Source organism: Astatotilapia calliptera, chromosome 3 (genome assembly GCF_964374335.1).
Source record: "Astatotilapia calliptera chromosome 3, fAstCal68.1, whole genome shotgun sequence".
NCBI lineage: Eukaryota > Metazoa > Chordata > Actinopteri > Cichliformes > Cichlidae > Astatotilapia > Astatotilapia calliptera.
The window spans coordinates 61,088,710-61,104,284 of record NC_137424.1 but is presented as its reverse complement, the minus strand read 5'-3'; the positions used below and the strand labels follow the sequence as shown (position 1 = coordinate 61,104,284).

Here is a 15,575-nt window from a genome sequence, read left to right as displayed (position 1 = left end):
AGTAGTTCAGATCAAGTTATCCTTTAGTGCCATGAAGTAGAGGGATTTTTCATTCACAGATAGCGACTAAGGTAAACATGTCTCTCTTTTTAAAATAGTGTTTTTTGTCATTAGATAAACATGAAATTGTCTATACTGATATCTGTGAAACCATCGCAAACATGTCCCTAAACTTCTTTTTTTCAATTATGAAGAATCAAAATAAGTCAATTCCAAATTTTCAGAAAAATACTTTAAAAAGTGGGATAAACTGAACCATTAAAGAAACAAAAGTGAATTCTCTCCTCTGTGAATTGTATACATTGTTTTATGTAATCACAAAGAACACAAAATGACAAGGTAACATGGTATTTTTTTACTAGGATTACTGAACATGCTGAAAAAGAGGTGATGCTCAAGAATCCAGATGTGTAAACACCACAAGGAACAGCTTTGATAAAAAAACAACACACACACACACACACACACACACACACACACACACACACACACACACACACACACACACACACACACACACACACACAAATCCAGAGTGGCGAGAACTTCAGATCAAGTAAGATCAGGAAGTGGAGCTTCTGAAATATCTGGAGGAAGCAGGAGAGCAGCTGAAGAAGCTACACATTTCAATGACAGGAAAACAGGCTCTGAGAAAGAGTTTATATGAATACAGTGACTGTCATTGTCAGTATCCCTGAACAAAGCACCTGTGCTTATACAGTCTTCAGTGTGGCTTTAGTCTCTCAGTCTGGACTTCTGCATGCATTTATGAATGGCAATAACTCAAACAAGCCCTGAGTTCATCTGTGCAAATTAGTTGTTACATTTCTTACTTTGTTAGAGGGCTACTAGCATCTGTAGTGTCCATGACTGTTCCACAACTTTAAATGTGTATTTATTATTGAACCAATGATGAAAAAGGCCCTTTGACCTCCATGGAGTACGTATTAAAGGAATCTTTACCCAACTTAAACCACATAAATTGTAGTTGTGAATGTTCACTATAATAGATGGGAAAGTTTCAGATAATGTGATCATGTAAACTTTGTAAGCCGAACGCTTCATAATGCTCTAGACATTCACATTTATTCGGTTATATCTTCAATATTTTCATCTGAGACACGCAGTTCTGACCATGAGCACAAAAGGTCCCCTTACAATTCAAATCTTCTTTCTATGAGGGAAACCAATCAGATGAAAGTTGGCTTATAGGGAGAGAAGCCAAGAAAAGACAGAAGATGAACTGAAGTGTCAAACTGAGGCTAAAATCAAAGTATTTTGAACTCTGAACCATCCAAAGCTGCTTAGGAATCCAAGAATAAAATATATTGTGTTGGAAACAAGGAGAATATGCTCCATTTCCCATTTCAGTGCATTATTGTAACTTTGTAACTACTTCTCTGGTTTGAGGTGCACCATTTCAGTAAAAAGCGGCCACAGTAATGCGGACGCAGTACCGGTCTGTTGTGGTGAAGAGAAAGCTGAGTGTAAAAGCGAAGCCCTCATTTTACCAATCGATCTACGTCCCTACCCTCAGCTATGGTCACGAGCTGTGAGTAGTGACCGAAAGAACGAGATCGCAAATACAAGCGGCAGAAATGGGCTTCCTCCGAAGGGTGGCTGGCATCTCCCTTAGGGATAGGGTGAGAAGTTCGGCCATTCGGTAGGGACTCAGAGTAGAGCCGCTGCTCCTCCACATCAAAAAGAGCCAGTTGAGGTAGTTCGGGCATCTGACAAGGATGCCCCCTGGGTGAGATTTTCAAAGCATGTCACACCCGGAGGAAGCCCCGGGGCAGAAATATATATATATATATATATATATATATATATATATATATATTTACAAGTGGTCTTAACAAAAATGCTTTTGAAATGTCACATAGAGATCTTTTGTTTTTTGACATTGGCCTCAAATACAACATATCAAAGATTGAATAATAACTGCTATGAAATTTTATTTCAACTTAAGTTTTAAAGAGAATTTTCAAAAGTTGAAGCTTTTTAAGAATTTTATGAGGGTTGTTGTTTAAGCCCTTCGTTGATTGTGATTTCTACAGGGCTAATTTGATATTGTAATTTTGTCTGTAAATTAAAACATAATATAATACACATCTTTCATCAACGATTTGTATATTCTCTCTAGTGAAAAATGGTTGATGAGTATGATAATGTGAAGAGCACATGGTAAAATCAAGATGGACAGAATATCCACATGAAGCTGGCCTCCTTTTTTTCTGAAACCATTAACTCTATCTCTAACTTTCATCTAATATGGTGGAAAGTATATGATGAAAAGCTATCGCAATGGAAAGTTGTAAAGACAAAATAGGCTCAGACGGGAAAATTAATTTGTCGCGGGCCTGGGTCTGAGGGACCCAGGGTTTTTGAATAAGTATGGACATGTGTATTTTTGTTGCTGCTGTCCTTTGTTTTCCATGTGTTTGTGTGTAGGTGGGTTTGTGTGGGTGTGACAGAGCACCTGTGGAGGAGGATCACACACACCTGGAGCTGATCATGCCTCGTCAGGGAGCTTAACAGTGTGGCTGAGCGCTCCTTGATGCTGGATTGTTGCGAGAGACTCCCCTAAAAGATCCCTCACCAACAGTTGTTGGTGGCAGCGAGTGACAGCAGCAGCACAGCAGCTGGCCCTGGCTTCCAAACCTTGTGTTATTTGTGTGTGGTTCCTGAGATTTACTGAGCATTGTATATAGTGTGTAAATTAGTCTTCACTTGTAAATAGTACATTGTAAATAGACACTGAAACAGAAGGGGTGAGCTGCCTTATTATTTTTTTGTACCGTTTTCTCCTGTTTGTTTCAGTTAGTGAGTTAGGTGTAGCATGTGTCTTTTTTTTTATTTTTGTTTCACAGGGTTTTAGATAGCACCTCCTTTCCTAACTTAGCTTGATTCGTTTGTTATTTTGGCCTTTGTTCACCCTGGAGTTAAGCTTTTCAGTGTAGAGACAAATAAACCACCGTTCCCTTCAAAGATTAGTTTATGGTTTTGGGGACCAGGGCAGGGTCACGTCCTTTCTAACCCTTATGTTATGTTCCTGTACCCCTAGACTGGGGCGTAACATTGTGTGCAGTATGAATCTGTGTTATTATACAGTACCTACCTCAATTAGATGTAACTTACTGTGATGCCAACAAAGAAAGTTCATATGGTTTAGATTCTGTCTTCATGATTCTCTGAGTGATTAATGTGATTAATGGAGCCACTTGTGTTGCTTCTTGTGCGACAATATGGACAGTATCCTTTGGACAAATTCATGGATTTTGCTGTTGCTGGTATTTAATAAACTCTCTACTTGAACTTTGAAAAAGAAATCTACAGTAATAAGGCAGAGGGAAATATCAGAATGCCTGCATGTCCTTTCTAAAATGCATTCATGCATAAACAAGCTGACATTAATAAAACTTAATTAATGTTTCAGAAATTTATTTAGAATGAAACTAACACTTATGTTGTTGTATTCTAGAACGAAGGCAAGGAACCCAAAAAGAGCAGAGGAAGAAGAAGAACATGCAAGGCCTGGCTGGCTGCTGGATTCTTCTTGCTGTGAAACAGTGCCAACTACTGCACAAAGCATTGATAATGAACACAAAGCTTTTAATCATAACTGGTTTTTAACACATGCCTTCTATTACTACAACCAGTCACCCTCTGAAATCCCCCTGATGTATTTCTTAACCTAAATGTGGAATATCCTGTTTTTAAAGCACTTTTGTTCAATTTAGGAAATGTTAACAGTTTTCTGTTAACATTTGTCTAAAGAAACCTCTGTTTTATAAATACAGGACAAGTTGGGCAATGAACTTCCAATTAAAGAAATTACAATTTGTTTATCATCTGGAAAAACTGAGACAGAGCAACAACTTTACATTTTTATTTTTGGAGCACAAAACATTTTGGTCAGAAGGTGGCACCAGAAATCACTAATCTCTCTCTTTGAACTTTAAACAAGATATTTAAACAACAGTTAATTCAATTTCAATTCAATTCAATTTTAACAACATTGGGAAGGAAAAACTCCCTTTTAACATGAAGAAACCTCCCGGAGAACCAGACTCAGGGAGGGGCGGGGCCATCTGCTGCGACCGGTTGGGGTGAGAGAAGGAAGAGAGACAGAGAGACAGTTATTTTTTTCATACAAGTATAACAGAATAGCTTTAGTGTTTTGTTTTTTAAAACTTGAGTATGAACTTATACAAAATGCAGCAAGATATTAAAAACAGTTTTATTGATTTAAAATTACACTATATCGGAAACGTATCGGTATCGGCAGATATCCAAATTTATGATATTGGTATTGGACATAAAAAAGTGGTATTGTGTCATCTCTTGTTGAGAAAGAGGGTGGTTTCCGGTTTTGCAACTATGTAAATATATGAAACAGTATATAACCAATAATCTTAGAGCTGTTCATCACCTCCATGCTGAAGCTACTGACTGAAAAGGTGAAAAGAGAGCAGACCATTCTGCACAGCAAAAACTGGAGTGTTAAAATTTCAGGGTTGAAATAACATCCCAAAATAATTGAAGAGAGCTTGTTTTAGTCACTCCTGCTTTTACTTTGACATCGTTCATCGCTGACTTGTCTCTAATCTGTCTCTCTCTCTGTCTCACTCTCTTCTCCCTTTGAGACACCCGCCCCAAACATAGTCAGTTAGGCTGTCCCCTCCTTTGCGATGTGTTTATTTTCATCTCTATTGTCTCTTTTCATACACGAATCTGATCGCATTTGTCAATCGCAGTATTTTATTTTGGAGAATAGCTTTTATCTTCAAAATTGCCTGGATTGTCTTGTGTGTCTTGGTGTAACTTCCTGCGGAACATGCGTGGCCCACGCAAAAAATAGACCAGATACCGAAACAATCGCTTCGTAGCACTCCGTGTCTGGTGTAAACTACACCATAGATTAACATGTATTTTGTATTGTGTTGTGTATCAATTGGACTCCTGCATGGACAGACACAGGTTTATTTGATAACATTAAATGTTATTGCAGTGAAATTCAAACGCATGGTCAGTATTAATCACCATGTACGGTATATGTCAGTGTTTTAATCATTTTTGCTTGAATTGCTCTAAATGTCAAATACTTACTAGTATGTCATCTTTGTTATTATTTTATCTCAGTAAAATGCTGGTCCAGGTTCGATACTGCCAACAGCAGAAGTATGTGAAGTTGGAAGAGGTTGATGGGCGGTTTGAGTTTATGCAGTTTCATGAAAAAGGTTTGTTTATATCTTACCTAATTTTAGTTGGGGGGACAGAATTTTTTGTAGGGCGTTTCGCCAAGTCTCTTGAATCATACAGTGGTGTATCACTTTAGTGAATGTGAGGCAAGAACAGTTTACTGAAAAGGTGCACTCAGATATATCTTATCTTTTCCAGTCATCGAGAGATTTTGCCTGCCACCTGATGCAAAAGTAGTGTACAAAGATGCAACAGGGACAGAAGTTGATGAAGTGATTTTCAGTGATCTTATCAGCCAAGGCACTGTGGTCCTAACAGTTTTCTCAAGTGATGGTGAGAAATTTAAAGGGGCAAGCTCAACACCAGACATGGGGAAGGGCTGTGTGGCTGCTGGTTGTTCCAAATAATCAGGAGCACACAATTTGACCAATCAGCTGTTTGAACATTGAGATCAGTTAATTTAAATGAGTCAGGTCTGCAGTGTGATGTTGCCTTGTTAGTTAAAAATCTGCAGCCAGATTTTTTTTTCTACACCTTACAGAATAATGTTGTTTTTTCCTTTTAGAATTTTCTGATTACTCCTTGTCTTCTGCATCTGATTGTTCTGACTCAAGCTTCAGCTCAAATGCAAGTACATCAACTATACTTCTAGATGAGGGTCCCAGGAAGAAAACAAGAGTTGAGGGTACTGTTGATGCAGCATCTGCTAAAAAGGTTGTGACAAAACTCAGTTCTCATAGTATTTTTTCTACTTCATTATTCTTAATATGTAGAAAAGCTATTCCTCACTTTTTGCATCTTTTTTTTTCTCAAGTTAATTGAAGGTGTACTTGGAACCAATTCAGGTGGTGAAGAGGTTCTCCAGGAATATCACACAACACAAACTCTAACAGATGCTACCAGAAGAAAAATGGTCAATATAATAGTGGCTCACATGATTGATTGCCATGGGTATGTGTGTTCTATTTGTGCATTTTTTTTTTTAAATACAAGTTACTATTTTGCCATTACTTAAGCATGTTAATTTAAAATCGTTTTTCAGGCACCTCCCCACCAAAGCTGTTAGAGAACAGTACACGCTAGGGGTAGTGACATTGTTCCCATCCCTGAAAGACCCATACTCCAAGAAAGGCTATGTATAGTCACTACTATTGCACTTTGTTTACATAATTTTCATGCTGTGCATCATTGGGATTTGTGTGCGTTGACATTTAAGTTCTAAAAATTTTCAGATTGACAACACATTATTTTTGAATGTATTTACATTTTAGGAACACTTCTATGATGCTGCAAGCAGCACTGGATACATTTCTTGGCGTTTGAAAACGATACAGAGAAAGACTAGAAGAGGATCTGCACCACCAAGTAGCTCCACCGGCTTTGCTCAAGAAGGAAGTAAGAAATTAAGTGTCCACAAACTAGATAATGTTCTCATTTACATTATATACTATTTTGTTTTCATTTACCTATCTGCTCAGCACCTATGCTTTTATGTTTGTGTGTTTTTCTTCAGGGGGCCCAAATTACCAAAGGCCCATTAATGTCGACATGCAACTTGATGGAGATGCTTGCCAGGAGGCCATCTCTTTGCTGAACCATACATCCGACACTTCCTTGATTTTCAAGAAGATGAGAGAGACCTTTCAGCATCGTCAGAAGCTCATCAATGATCCTGACAAAAGTCTTGATATCCTGTCTATCTTCCCAAGATTCTTGGATACAAAAGGATTGGTGAGAATATTCAGTGGAATTTTTAATATCACTTTAAATTTCAAGATGAATGTGGCAGTAGTAGATTTTCTTTCTTAAAGGTGAATCAAGACTTCACTCTCCTGTTTGATGATGAGATATCTACCAGGCTGCTTCAGAAATGGGATCCAATCTTTAGGTATCAAATCATCAAAGAGGCCAAGCAGCTCACCTCAACAGTAGAGTTGCGTCAATTGGTGCAGTCAGCAGAGAGTCCACCAGGAAGTGATCTTGATGAGGCAGCAAGTGAGTTTGTTAAATATGATTTGCTATAAGCAGTTAAAGTTCAATAGCATCAGGATTCTATTAATAAATACCAATTCATTCACCTGTTAGCTTTGCTTCATCAGTTTTCTTTAGCTGTTAGTTTAATGTTTATGACAGCACATTTCAACTTTCTTAGGAAGTGTTTCTAGTTCTCCTTAAAAATTGCATTTGAAAGATTTGCTGTCAATTGATTCTTGTGACTCTTTGGCCGCAGCCTTTGACCAAGACATGGCCTCCCTGTTGTTACTGTTACATCTCCTTCCGCCACCCCCAGGAGGACCAAAGTATCAAAAAATCAGCGCCTCTGATGCTGTTGAGAGACTTGTAGTCTTTCATAAGGTAATTTAATATTTATAGTTTTTGTCATAAGTTGTCATGTCACTGGTTAAGAGGTGAATGAAACAAATTACAGTTGAGCTTACAAAGGAGGTTTACATACTCATTTCTGTGATGCTATTATCTCTGACTTGCTCCTGTGTCTAATGCTCAGTATCTTTGTCTCAACTCCAGTCTTGCTGCAGTTTGGAAGACCATCTCCAGAATCAGCAGAGTCAGCAGCCATACCTCCTGGCTGTTGGGCGCCAGAAGAGGAAGGTCGACAGCTTCTATGTTGCCATAGACAAGTGTCTCATCCCCTGCCAGGCCAGCCGCTCCCTTGGGGCATTTGATGAGCTTTTTAAAGCTCATTTTGTGTTCAATGTGTCTTATGATGCTGCACTTGTGAATTTCTACACATTTCTGCAGACAACAGTATACAATATTGATATGGGGAAAATGAAGGAGTCCCCAAGAGTTTGTGACCTGAGAGCCAAAATCCTTAACCAGGAAATTCTTCTCACAACCTAAGTAAAAATCATTAAAATGCTGACATGTTTTTTGTGTAAGAGAGCTTATCCCAGCAGTCAGCAGCTGATTTCACATTTAAGAGGTGAACATGATTATTATCCTGGACCTAAGTTTAAGTTATTTTGTTGGCAGCCAGGCTGCAGGCTTCAGTTCCAAACTTATGCAGGCTTTAGGAAGCACCTCAGTTTTCACAGCAATGTTGACCAAAATGATCGAACTTCAGCCATTGCTTGTTTTTCTAATGACACAGTTTCACCTGCTTTGGAGGACCAGTTTAATTCCTCATATCTTCCTCACAGTTCTCCCAGTGTTCTTCCAGAGTCTAGTTCTTCCAGTGTTCTAGTGAGCATTGATTCAGTACTTACAAGGGATTCATCCAAAGAAATGTGTGCATCCATTGTGGCCAAACTGCAGGGTAGTGGCCTTTCTAACAGTTTAGTATCCTCACTTGTAGGCGATTTGGAGGAATTAACAAGTGAGCTTCGCTCAGAAGCAAAGCAGGCCATTCTTTCTGCGTTACCCACAAAGGACTCCAGCATATCTTTAATAAATGAATGTTTTGAAAATTTTGAAAACCCTTTCACCAATCTGAACACAGAATGGAAACGAAATAAATACTTCAATCTAAAATGGGGAGTTGTAGAACCTAGAGAAATAACACTTAGAGTGAGGTATGACATCAGGTGAAATCAGAAGTCTGGTACTTATGATCAAGTACCTGTGAAGGATACTTTTATATATGTACCTATTTTGGAGTCTTTGAAGTTCATGTTTAGAAATCCAGAGATTTGTGTTTTCCTGCAGAGAGAGTGTAGCTCAGAGCCTGATGCTTATCATGACTTTTGTGATGGAAGTTACTTTAAAACTCACCCTTTGTTTTCAGCCAAAAGGCATGCATTACAAATTCAGCTATACTATGATGATTTTGAAACAGCCAATCCTCTTGGCTCTAAACGCGGAATTCACAAAATTGGCTGTATTTATTTTGTTATAAGAAACTTGCCCCCAAAATTTAATTCCATTTTGATGAACATTCATTTAGTGTCACTTTTCCACACACCAGATATGCAAAAGTATGGTTTTGATGTTATACTGGAACCACTGATAAATGATGTCAAAAAACTGGAAAGCCAAGGGCTAAGTCTTCCATTTTCTGATGAGCAGGTATATGGCACAATATCACAGATCACTGGAGATAACCTAGGGATGCACTCAATTCTTGGTTTTAATGAGTCGTTCAGTAGCCGTCATTTCTGTCGCCTTTGTTTGATTGAGAAGAATGATTGTCAAATGGTGTACAGTGAGGATGATCCTAAAATTATTCTTCGTGGGAAAGATTTGTTTGACATACATTGCCACTCTCTTCGGGAAGATCCTAAATTGAAGTCACTGTATGGGTTGAAAAGAAATTCTGCACTCAATTCATTGCAGTATTACCATATTTGCAATAACTACTCATTTGATATAATGCATGACCTTCTTGAAGGTGTGGCTCAGTATGAGGTCAAATTGCTTTTGACGCAACACTTCATATCAGAACAGAACTTGCTTTCTAGGATTTGTGGTTTTGACTATGGATTTTTAGAAAGAAAAAACCGGCCCACTAAAATCATATTGGACAGTGCTGGCAATAGCATTGGTTTGAACTCTATCCAGACATTCTGTCTTGTGAAAAACATCCCACTTTTGTTTGGTGACATTATTCCTGCAGGGAACAGACACTGGAATTTGTTATTGTTGTTACTTCAAATAATGAACATTGTTTTTTCACCTTGTCTCACTCTGGGAATGACTATATATTTGAAGAATTTGATTATTGACCACCACAAACTATTTAAGCACACGTATCCACACAGAAACTTGATTCCTAAGCATCATTTTATGATTCATTACCCATCCTCTATTCAAAAAATTGGCCCTTTACTGTATATGTGGAGTATGAGGTTTGAAGCTAAGCACAAGTTGTTCAAAGATTATTTCAAAAATTTCAAAAACCTCACCAAATCGCTTGCTAAACGGCATCAGATGGCCATTGCTTATCACTGGGAAACCTTTTCTCTTAAACAGAAGGAGTTTGGGCCAATTAAATCATTTTCTTTAAGAGGTGAAAGTGTGGTCAATAGTGAAATGCTATTATCAAAAGATGTTTTCTCAACAAGTTGGGTTAAAATTGATGGTGTAGAGTACAAAGCTGGACTCGTTGTTTGCAGTACAATGGAGGAAGACATGCCAGTCTTTTGTCAAATAATTGATACACTTATGGTTGAAAATGACATTTTTTTGTTGACACACAAACTCTTTACTGAAAACTTTGATGAACATCACCATGCATTCAAAGTAGTACAAACTGAAGAACGGTGTGTCATAAAAATAACTGAACTCAAATGTCACAGACCATTTGATATTCAAAACTCATACAGTGCTGCAGATGAAAGTTTGTACATTATATCTTCATTTATTATGTTTTGATTCACTTTCTGGGAAAAAGAAGCATGATAATAAATGTTTTTGGACAATGTACAGTTTTCTTGAAATTATTCTCATGATTGTACTTGTTGTTGTTAAAAAGTTATGTTAATCTATTACATAAATAGTTCTTTTAGGGATTAAAACTACCTTAATAAAAGATTAAAGAGTTAAAGTAGTGTTATTTTTCAATCTGTGTAGTGTTAATTTAACCCAGTTTGGTGAGTTAAAATTAACTCAGACATGGTGTTAATAATAATTTGCTCAGTGTTAATTTAACCCAGTTTTAAGAGTTAAAGAAGGAACTCTGACAAAGTGTTAAATAATTAACTATTTTGAAAATGTTAATTCAACTCTGTAGAGTGTGGAGCTATATAAACCCTGAAAAAATGTTAAAATCAACTCTGTGGGAGTTGATTCAACACTACAGTTTTTGCTGTGTGTAGAAGGAGACTCATAAATTATCGTCTCTCTTTTCTTATTGAACCATCACTTATTTTAACATTTCTGTTTTTTTAAACAGATGAAAATGAAGCTATTCAGTGTGTCTACACTTCTTTGTGTAATGACTGCTCTGACCACTGCTGCTGGTGAGTACTTCAGGACAAGTTGCAATATGCAAGTGTGTGTAAGTATTTCAATAATCAGTCAACAATTGCTGTTTTAATTTGTTCAGCTCTGCCAGATGAAGAGGTCAGCAGTGGTGCAAAGGGATTCATCCCAAGAGGTTAGTGGACATTTTCCTGACTAAAAGTAATCACATCTCTAAAGAAAAGAAAAGCACCTTTCTAATGGAAGATGTGCACCTCAGTTTATAGTACAAAGGATACACTACAAGAAGAGAAAAGAATACATTTTATTTCTAAAAAATAGCTGAATATAAAAGAGAGTGTAGCACTAGAGAATATAATAGCAAGATAGAGAGAGTGAGAGAAAATGAAATGCAGTGCAGTTTCTGCGTTTCACAAACACAGTCAAAGTTTTTTGTGGGGTTTTTTTTAATTTAATTCACATTTTCTTGATACTGTACTTAGTTTTGTTTAACCTCACATTTTAACTCTGTTTGAATTTACATTCTTCCTTGATTGTGTTTGTCAACTTTGCAAATCCTTTTTAAAGGTACTGTATAAATAATCTATCATTTTAATACCTGGAAAGGCATTATTAATAATCACTAGTGGTGTGCGGATTGACACTGAATTATCGATTCTTCCGATACAAGTCGTTTATGTTCTAGAATCGATTCTCACATTAAAATATTGATATTTTAGCACTTTGCGGTAAATTTGTAGTTTATCATTAACAGGAACAGAGTGGAAAGAAACCATATCATTCGGATCATCTAAATTGGAAGGAAATACTTCCTCTTACGCCTTTCATAGTCAAATGCAAAATACAACTGTATAAATGTGTCGCAGCACCTCGTGTGCACTCACAACAATGGCTGAGCGTAAACGGAGTCATGTGTGGACGTATTTTACCTCCACAAACAGCCAAGACGTGGTTTGCAATATATGTGGCGAGACAGTGAGATGTTATGGCAACACCACTAACCTCGTATAGGACATCAGTTATCTGATGTCTATTATCTGTTATCTGTCTGTTATCTGATTACACTATATAAATGTGAAGCAGTCAAAATATTCTGTTCATTGTCGATCATTTAACTAATGTTTATTTTTCAAGATATTGCTTGTATGATCGTCTTCATTTATAGTAGATCAGAATCAGAATCAGAATCAGAAAGGGTTTTATTGCCAAATGTTGAGCAGGTTTACAACATTAGGAAATTGCTGCGGTGCTTCAGTGCAAACATACTGTCATAAATTACGCTTAAATAGACATGAAATAAAAATAAGAATAAGAATTAAAAGTGCTAAGTAGATAGATATATACATGATATATACATGAGTGCAGGTGGTGATCAGTGCCAAACATGGAATGATGCAGTGAACACAGCGTAGGGTCATGTGTTAGTGGTGGGAACAGTCATACGGATATTGTTCATGTGTCCGACAGCAGAGGGGAAGAAACTGTTCTTATGGCGAGAGGTTCTGGTGCGAATGGACCGGAGCCTCCTGCCTGAGGGGAGCAGGTCAAACAGACTGTGTCCAGGGTGAGAAGGGTCAGCTGAGATCCGAGCTGCACGCCGCAATGTCCTGGAGGTGTACAGGTCCTGCAGAGATGGGAGTCTAAAGCCAATCACCTTCTCAGCAGAGGGCACAACACGCTGCAGTCTCTGTTTGTCCCTGATAGTGGCTCCAGCGTACCACACGGTGATGGAGGAGGTGAGGATGGACTCAATGATTGCAGTGTAGAATTGCATCATCGTCCGTGTTGGCAGGTTGAATTTCTTCAGCTGCCTCAGGAAGTACATCCTCTGCTGGGCTTTCTTAATGACGGAGGTGATGGTGGGCTCCCACTTCAGGTCCTGGGTGATGGTGGTACCCAGGAAGCGGAATGAGTCCACAGAGGTGATGGGGGTGTCAGACAGGATGATGGGGGGGAGTGGAGCTGTGTGCTTCCTGAAGTCCACAATAATCTCCACTGTCTTCTGGGCATTCAGCACCAGGTTGTTGTGGCTGCACCAGGACACCAGACGTTCAACCTCCCTCCTGTAGGCAGACTCATCCCCGTCCGAGATGAGTCCAATAACGGTGGTGTCATCTGCAAACTTGATTAGCTTGACAGACTGGTGGGTGGAGGTGCAGCAGTTGGTATACAGGGAGAAGAGCAGAGGAGAAAGAACACAGCCCTGAGGGGAGCCGGTGCTGATGATCCGGGAGTCCGAGACATTCTTTCCCAGCCTCACATGCTGCTTCCTGTCCGTCAGGAAGTCAGTGATCCACCGGCAGATTGGATCAGGCACATTCATCTGGGAAAGCTTGCCTTGGAGATGGTCTGGAAGGATGGTGTTGAAGGCAGAGCTGAAGTCCACAAACAGGATCCTGGCGTAGGTTCCTGGGGAGTCCAGATGCTGCAGGATGAAGTGTAGGGCCATGTTGATTGCGTCATCTACAGACCTGTTGGCTCTATATGCAAACTGCAGGGGGTCCAGGAGGGGGGCCGTGAGGGTCTTGAGATAGGAGAGAACCAGGCGCTCAAATGACTTCATGACCACAGATGTCAGAGCCACGGGTCTGTAGTCATTTAGTCCAGTGATCCTAGGTTTCTTGGGGACAGGGATTATGGTGGAGGACTTGAAGCAGGCAGGCACATGACATGCCTGCAGTGAGGAGTTGAAAATGCCAGAAAACACTGGGGCCAGCTCGTTTGCACAGTGTCTGAGGGTGGCAGGAGACACGCCGTCTGGGCCGGGAGCTTTTCGAGCATTCAGACTCTTAAACTGCTTCCTCACACCTGCTTCATGAATATGAAGAGTTGTGGTGGGAGGAGGTGGTGTGAAATCCTCTTTTGTGTGGGGTGAGGAGGGGGGTGTTGTAGGTGAAGTGTTTGAAGGTGGTGATGGCTCTATGGAGGGGGGAGAGGTGGGGGAATGAGTGACCAAAGTGTCTCTATTGTTGGGGCCGTTGGAGGTGTGAAGGCTGCCTGATGGCTCGTCAAAACGGCAGTAAAAGTCGTTGAGGGTGTTGGCCAAGAGCAAGTCATCAGTGGAGTGGGGGGTTTTAGGCTTGTAGTTGGTGATATTCCTAAAACCTTTCCACACAGAGGCCGAGTCATGGATTAAGATATTACAAAATAAGATATCAACTGGAGACACAACATGTACAACTTTTTATTGACCCCCAGCAAAGCATGACCTAATGAAGACATCCGGTGGTTGCCCTCATGGCTGGACTGAGTTTAGAGATCGCTGCTTTGTTTACGTTCCAACATCCATGACTTGGCCTAGAGCTGAGGTAGGTTAACTTATTTGTATTGTCTTCAACACTTGATTAAAATACATAAAATACATACATGAATAAAACTCCACTCTCCATTGAAGAGAAACTGCTTGTCCATGGGCGCAAACCTTGCATCTGTGCACAGCAGCAGCGAATACCATATGATTCAGAAGATGACTGCTCCTCATGGCTACCAAACAACCTGGGTTGGAGGAACCAATGCACCAGGGGTACTTTTTTTTCTTTTTTTTACACAGTATTTCTCTTTTTGTATTAATGATAGAAGATGTTACATTTTGTCAAAAAAATATGTGAATAGAGGATCTAGGGTGGAGATGGGTTGCACTGATACAGGGACTGTGACAAGGCTTGACCTTTTGAACTAATGCTGTGTTTAATTTCAGGAGCATATTTGGTTTTGGAGTGATGGGAGGCCTTTCCAGTACACAAACTGGTGCCCAGGAGAGCCCATTAGTGGTTCCCGTCCATTTTGCCTACAGATTAATTATAGTGGTAATTCAGAACATGGTTGCTTAATTTGTGAATAATTTAAGTGCTTTAAATAAAATACTACATAAATCAAAACTTACAATCTTGCTTTGGATTGCATCTTTAACACTTTGTGTGACATTTTACTGATTTCTGCTTTTGAACCTCGCAGATGGCAAATGCTGGGATGATGTGTGGTGTGATAATCTCCGTCCTTCTGTCTGTGCCAAGAAGAGATCAGGACTCCTGGACTGACACACATGAAATCTGAATCAAAACAGCAGACTGAAATACAATGTTTCTGTTTTGCTCCTATATCTTTATGTGCAGCATTCTATTTTCCTCTCTGTTTAACACTTAAACAACAAAATCAGAAGTCAACAGAAGTGTGATTGTGTCATCAGTAGACTGATTTTACCATGTTTCTTTGTATTGTCTTCGAAGAAAACTATTCTGTTTTAATTCTTTGTTTTTAAGTTTCCTTCTTGCTACATTAAAGCTTTTGGGCAAGCATCTACCTGTGTCTGTTGTGTAGCTACATATAAATTCAATAGTCATAACATGCATTAATTTGGGGTACTTATTGAGTGGGTTAGGTTATTTACCTGCACTTACTGTTTTTTATTGTCTAGCTCAGTAATGCTGATTTGGAAATTATATGTCTTTGTTAGTCTTTCTGTAACAGTTAAACTTGGTATGATAAAAAAAAAA

At 39.0% G+C, this 15,575-nt stretch overlaps 2 protein-coding genes and 1 long non-coding RNA gene across 3 annotated transcripts in view; all 3 read left to right on the top strand.

Annotated features, from left to right (window-relative positions):
• The window catches only part of LOC145422001 (uncharacterized), a 61,685-nt gene that overhangs the window by 35,749 nt on the left and 10,361 nt on the right, over nt 1–15,575 (top strand). The window lies entirely within an intron of this gene.
• On the top strand, nt 4,183–15,379 carry LOC113018268 (ladderlectin-like). The gene is made up of 7 exons (XM_026161326.2): nt 4,183–4,460; nt 11,054–11,120; nt 11,207–11,257; nt 14,281–14,390; nt 14,477–14,605; nt 14,780–14,888; nt 15,037–15,379. The coding sequence occupies exons 1-7, from the start codon at nt 4,437–4,439 to the stop codon at nt 15,117–15,119; spliced, it is 573 nt and encodes a 190-aa protein (XP_026017111.2). The 5' UTR covers nt 4,183–4,436; the 3' UTR covers nt 15,120–15,379.
• LOC113019025 (uncharacterized) lies at nt 5,116–6,596 on the top strand (the record flags this gene model as incomplete). The annotated part of the gene is made up of 5 exons (XM_080299941.1): nt 5,116–5,240; nt 5,768–5,916; nt 6,017–6,153; nt 6,245–6,338; nt 6,474–6,596. Coding segments are annotated over exons 1-5 (597 nt in total), but the record flags the coding sequence as incomplete, so codon positions are not given.